Raw genomic sequence first — 6,948 nt, 5'->3', positions numbered from 1 at the left:
AAGATCCCAGGCATTAGTCCCTCAATGTGTATGCACATGATTTTACTTGAGGATGGTCCTAAAATTGTGAGGCAGCCCCAAAGGAGGCTTAATCCTTTGATTCTCGATGTTGTGAAGAAAGAGGTAACCAAACACTTGCAAGCAGATATCATTTATCCTATCTCTGACAGTAAATGGGTAAGCCCAGCGCAGGTTGTACCTTAGAAATCTGGACTCACAGTGGTCAAAAATGAAAAAAAAACGAACTTGTTCCCACTAGAGTTCAGAATAGCTAGAGAGTTTGTATTGATTATAGGAGATTGAACCATGCTACTAGAAAGGATCACTTCCCTTTGCCATTCATTGACCAAATGCTTGAACGACTAGCTGGTAAATCACACTATTGTTTTCTTGATGGTTTTTCAGGTTACTTTAAGATTCATATTGCACAAGAAGATAAAGAAAAGACAACTTTGACGTGCCTATTTGGTACATTTTCTTACAGGAGGATTCCTTTTGGTCCTTGTAATGCTCCTGGCACGTTTCAGTGATGCATGATTAGCATTTTTGCTGATTTTATTGAAAATTGCATGGAAGTGTTTATGGATGATTTCACTCTTTATGGTTCTTCATTTGATGCATGTTTGAACAATTTAAATTTAGTTTTAGAGAGATGCATCAAAAATGACCTTGTTTTAAACTATGAAAAATGCCATTTTATGGTCGAACATGGAATTGTCCTGGGTCACATAATTTCTAAAAAAGGAATTTCAGTAGACCTTGCCAAGGTTGATATTATTTTTACACTGCCTTACCCATCTTGCATTCGCGAGATTCGTTCTTTCCTTGGTCATGCAGGTTTTTATAGGTGCTTCATAAAGGATTTCAGCAAGATAGCCCTTTCGCTGTCAAACTTGTTAAAGAATGATGTCACTTTAAATTTGATGACAATTACAAAAAAGCATTTGACTTCTTGAAGAAAGCATTGACCTCCGCTCCCATCATCCAACCCCCTGATTGGACCCTCAATTTCGAGATTATGTGTGATGCTTCTAACTATGTTGTTGGGGAAGTCCTTGCATAAAGAGTTGACAAGGTTGTCCATGTTATTTATTATGCTTTTAGGACTTTAGATTCTACACAGTCTAATTACACCACCACTGAAAAGGAACTTATAGCTATTGTTTTTTCTCTCGATACATTCATATCATATTTGCTAGGTTCCAAGGTTGTTATTTTTACTTACCATGCAACTTCAAAATACTTATTGAAGAAGCCAGAAGCAAAACCGAGATTGATTCGGTGGATGTTGTTGCTCTAAGAGTTTAATGTGGAGATTACAAATAAAAGTAGACCTGAGAACTTGGTGGGTGATCATTTGAGCAGGACAAAAAGGGATGAAGATCCTTTTCCCATTTAGGATGACTTTCCTGATGAGCAACTTTTACTTTTCCATGGGGTTGCTTCTTGGTTTGCTGATATTGTTAATTATCTTGTTGCTGGTATTTTTCCTATAGGTCCATCTATGACACAAATTCACAAACTCAAGAGTGATGCCAAATATTATATTTGGGATGATCCATATCTTTGGAAGTTTGGTAGTGATCAGGTAATTAGGAGATGTGTCCCCGACTATGAGATTGAATCTATTTTGCATCTTTCTCATGCTTCTCAAGTAAGGGGCACTTTGGTCCTCAAAGGACTGCACGAAAAGTCTTAGACTCAGGTTTCTATTGGCCCACTATTTTTAAAGATTCCTATGAGACCTACCAAACTTGTAAAGAGTGTCAAATAGAAGGTACAACGATCACTCGTAAGAGTGAAGTACCTCAACAACCTATGCTTTTTTGTGAGGTATTTTATGTATGGGGAATCGACTTCATGGGTCCCTTTCCTATATCATTTGGTTTTTTCTACATTTTCTTGTTGTTGATTATGTTTCAAAGTGGGTGGAAGCTATTCCCACCAGGACTAATGATTCTAGAGTTGTTGCATATTTTGTCAGGTCCAATATATTTTGCAGGTTTGGAATTCCCTGAGCTATCATAAGTGACCAAGGCACTCATTTTTGTAACCGTACCATGGAAGCTTCACTCCAGAAGTATGGAGTTGTGCACAAAGTCTCTACCGCATATCACCCACAAACTAATGGGCAAGCTTAAATCTCAAATAGTGAGATCAAACCGGTTTTAGAGAAAATGGTGCAATCAAACAGGAAGGACTAGAGTCGCCGTCTAGAAGACGCACTTTGGGCTCAAAGAACAACTTCCAAGACACCGATAGGGATGTATCCTTATCAACTTGTTTTTGGTATGGCATGTCACCTTCCTTTAGAGATTGAACACCGTGCTTATTAGGCGGTAAAAAGTTATAATTTGGAGATGCAACAAGCAGGTATTGAAAGAAAACTCCAATTATAACAACTTGAAGAGCTTAGGATAGAGGCTTATGAGAGCTCTAGGATTTATAAAGTGAAAACTAAGCACTTCCATGATAAGATGATTTCTAGGAAGGAATTCTTTGTGGACCAATAGGTTTTACTGTTTAACTCCCGCCTTAAGCTTATGGCTGGGAAGCTTCAATCCAAGTGGATTGACCCTTTTGTTGTTACTAATTTTTCCCTCATGGTGTAGTAGAAATAAAAAGTGTGGGTACTGACAAAATCTTTAAGCTCAATGGACAGCGCCTGAAGATATTCCATGAAAGTTTGGTGCCTGAAGATGCACCCTTAGAAGAGCTTTCCTTGGAAAAGCCCACCTACTCTGCAACTTGACCAGGGAGCACCTTTTCCTTTTCTCTCACTCTTATTTAATAGTTGTGTCCTTTCATTAAGGATAATGCATGTTTTAAGTGTGGGGGAGGAAACCATTTATTTGGTTTTTTTTTCTTTATTTTGTTTTCAGTTTTTCTTAAATAAAAAAATTCATGTTTTTTCCTTTGATTTTTGAGTTACAATTACGAGTATTTTTCTTAGTTTTCTTGACTAAAGTCTTGGGTGTGATGTGAAAAATTTGTTGTGTATTTTTAGTAGGATAGGTAGGACTAAAGTCTAAATTGTACATCTTTAGCAGTATATCATTAACCCTTGTGAGCTTTGAGCCTTATATGGATAACATACACAAATCTATCTCTAACTTTCATGTTATGCTTTGAGTGTAAACAATTACCCTAAACACTTGAGAGTTGAGTGAATTTTATCCTGTGAGGATCTTACTACTTTTGATGTACTCTTCGATAATCTGTTTTTCTATCTGCTTTGAATGTCACAAAAAGTTGCTCACTAACACCATATTCTTGAAGCTTAGACTTAGAATTCTGCTTGTACATTGTATCTTGAAAACTTTTGGAAGTGCATGCTCTGTTTTTCTCCTTTTATTTTGAAATTGTAATTTTACTTGGAGTGCAAAAGTTCAAGATTGGGGGAATTTGATCAGTGCATTTTAATGCACATTCTTCTATAATTGTACTTAGGCATTTCCCTAGTTTTTTTGTTTATTTTACTATTTTGTTATGCTTTTTAAATTTAAGTTCATGTTTTCCTTTAATCTATTTTATTTTGATGTTTTCAATTTTAGTGGTTAATTCATACCTGTTCACTATTTAAATCATAACTGGAGCTACAGGATATCCTTTTGCGCATTCTAACATGTGTTGGAAAGCTAAGAGAAAGAGCTACAACATTAGTGTTGAAGCCAAAAGATGATTCGGAGTGCAAGAGTCTCACATAATTTGTTGAAGTTTCATACTTTAGGAAATAATTTCTTTTGAGCCGGAGTTATGTTTTCCGACCCAGTTTGGGTTATAAGTGCAATCCTTATTTTGTTAAAAGGGGTCATTCGCGGTACTGTACACACACATTATTCACGATAATTTTTTTGCTCTATACGATTATGAAGAAGAGCTAATCTTCCAGAGTTGATCTACTGTAACCGAGTTTCCAATGCTTTGAGGTTTTTATTATATAAATTTAATTTTGTTTCTCTTTAAATTCTATTGTATGAAAATTAATTTGCTTAATCTGGATTTTATGGAATGGTTTTGATTAAATTCGTATGATTTCATTCCTAACTGTTAATCGCCGTTTATATCGCTTTATCGTTAAATTGCATTTGTAATCGCGTTTGCTTAATTCACGATTGTATTAGTTTGTTTGTTTAATTCGGAATATAGGAATACCAATTTTTCATATATCTATTGCACTTTTCAATCGATATTAAATCGAATAGAGATCGAAGTCGCTTAGGGAATTGGTAGGTAAAAACCAGTGATTAGTCGGAAATTGAAAACAGTAGATTGACTTATTTTATAATCGCTTATTTTTTATCACTTATTTACTTGGTTTTCTTAATTGATCCCTAAACCATAACCCCCCCCCCCCTGTAAGACCCCAATTTTGGCCCTAAGATCCCTCATGGCATCATAACATTGCATTTACAAAGCCTCAAGGATCATGAGCATCTTGGTTCCCTTTGCCTTTGGGTGGGACCTCTTGTGAGTGGTTTGAGATCACCAAGCATGCTTGAATTGTATATCATTGCTTTTCCCATTTTATTTACTAACCAAAAGCAGAAAAATATGTCACTAACATTTCTGGTTTGCAGCTTGAGAAATCACAAGGTCTAAAAGCTTCTAGGAGATCCTTTGTGCAATGATAAAGTCAAGAGAAGATGAAAGCAAGCATGGAAATGGTTCCCAAAGCTCTAATTCATCAAATATGCCTCCCTAGTATCTCAATTCATCATTATAATCAAAGCAAGTCAAGGGGTTTGAGGTTTGTTTCCCAAGGAAACCCTAATTCATTTGATCATCAACAATGCCTTGCTCATGAAGCAACCTCAACCCATGGTCAAATACCATCAAGGGAAGTTCTTTGATTAATCATTCCATGCATATTTTAACTTATTTGAGTTTCCTCAATCATCAATTCATCAAGATAGGAGTTATGGACTTGAGAAGTTGATTAGTCAATTCATCTAACTATTTTGAAATGCACTGAGACCTAACTTTTTGTGTGATGGTCAAATGGAGATTATCCCAAGAGCAAATATGTTCTTAAGGACAATATGAACAACTTTCCTGTTCATCAAAATTTTATTTGAATCTTGTAAGATCATCATCCATTCCAAGACATTATAGGTCATTTTGACTGAAACCCTAATTTTGGGTCAACTTCCCAAGAACATAACTCACTCATTTTTTATGATTTTGAGGGGGAACCAAATGCATTAGAAATCTTATTACGTCTACTTCAAATGTTATGTTGCGCAAAATTTCAAAATCTTAAAAGAAATACATGTGATAATGCAAAACATTATAGGTCACTTTGGGCCAAATGCATTGAAAAGGAAAAAAGTCCAACTTCAAGTGCCCATAACTTCTTCATCAAAAATCCAAATGATGCAAAATTTAAGTCCAAATTGATTGTATTGAAAATATATACAACTTTCATGTTGAAGGTTTTATCATTTGGAGCTTGCATCGTTGAGACAGAAAGGCTTGAGCATTGGCCAAATTTGGAAACTCCATTTATGCATGTTTTGCACCCTACACTTTAAATTAAAAATTCACTAATTTCCAAGGCCCAATTGAAATTTTTACCAACATATCATTTGTTCCGTATGCAACAAGCTTTCTAACCATTACTCATGAGGTAGCATTTGGAGTTTGGAAGCACCATTTTCGAAGGCATGAAGATTAAGTGCATTTTGTGAAATTCAATCCAAATTGCCATGCATGAGCTGTTTATACTTAATGTGAACGTCCATTTACAATTCACATGAGCTCAGCAGGTTATTCCAATCTTCATTGGGCCTTCCAAATGATCAGACAAGCCCATGCAAGGAGAAATCCATTTTCCATGCACACGAGTAAACTCATGCACTCAGCCATTTCCCGCTATAAATACATGTGCTATGCTTCACAATTAACCAACCTAAGGGCGCCTGAAATGCTGCAAGAGTGAATCCTCAACCATACCAAAGGAACTAAGTTCATCTTTCTTCAAAAATTCAGATCTGAAATTCAATTGCATTTGGTTGAATTTCCAGATCTAAAGTTCCTAAACCTTCATCATTTGATCCATTGAAGTTATGTTTTGCAAAAGGAACCAAGGAAAGGGACTCAAAGCTTCACAATCCAAAGGTGTGGATCAACTGGTTTTTGCTTCAAATCTCTTTGTTCTTTGATCTATTGGCCTTGATATTGTGTTGTCTGAAGTCCTCTCTATAGAGGCATCATTGTTGTATGCTTAATTTTTGAAATCGAGCAAGTTCATGATGAACACCATCAAACTTCCATCTTTGATTTCTCTCTTAATAGGAATCTAGAGTGGAAGTGAGTGGTATAGGAGTAATGTACATCACTTCACCTTTCGAACGGTACCTGGATCGTCCATTTTAATGAACATTTGAACCTCTGTGTTTTTTGGCCTTCGCCGGAGCTCACCGGAGAAGACGGTGGCACTGGCCACCGTCTCATTGCCAGATTGAATGTGAGCCTTTGGATGCAATCTCCAGATCTAATCTCCACGCTTGAATGTTATGACTTTTTTTTAATTCAATATGTTTCTCAGTTGACTAATGACTATGGTACACGCGCACTCCTGATCCATTGGATGTTGCCACGTCAATTAATGAAGTCATCCAACGCTTCCTGATTTTTGCTATTTTCCAATTTCTGATTTTATTTTCTTTATTTCCTTTTATTTCAAAAATTCATATCTCTTTTATTATTGGTCCAAAAAATATGGGACCAATTGCATTATTTCTCTTTTTAATTCTAGTTTCTAAAAATGATTTTTAATATTTTTTATTTTATCATTTGATATTTTTTGTGAATTTTCTCTTTTCTGGTTATTTTTAATTCATTTTAAATAGTTTTTGATATTCAAAAAATACAAAAATATTTTCTCAACCTCTTTGAATGATGATAGATCTATGAAAAATATTCTCATCAATTTATTAATTGATT

The 6,948-nt window shown here is 35.4% G+C and overlaps 1 protein-coding gene across 1 annotated transcript; it reads left to right on the top strand.

Annotated features, from left to right (window-relative positions):
• Positions 1-36: 36 nt before the first annotated feature.
• On the top strand, positions 37-2,018 carry LOC127104061 (uncharacterized). Its single transcript, XM_051041277.1, has 5 exons — positions 37-169; positions 406-468; positions 577-837; positions 1,497-1,588; positions 1,926-2,018. The coding sequence occupies exons 1-5, from the start codon at positions 37-39 to the stop codon at positions 2,016-2,018; spliced, it is 642 nt and encodes a 213-aa protein (XP_050897234.1).
• The last annotated feature ends 4,930 nt before the right edge of the window (positions 2,019-6,948 follow it).

The sequence above is a fragment of the Lathyrus oleraceus genome, chromosome 7, assembly GCF_024323335.1.
Source record: "Lathyrus oleraceus cultivar Zhongwan6 chromosome 7, CAAS_Psat_ZW6_1.0, whole genome shotgun sequence".
Lineage (NCBI taxonomy): Eukaryota > Viridiplantae > Streptophyta > Magnoliopsida > Fabales > Fabaceae > Lathyrus > Lathyrus oleraceus.
The sequence above is the reverse complement of the archived record's forward strand: the minus strand, read 5'-3'. Positions and strand labels throughout refer to the sequence as shown.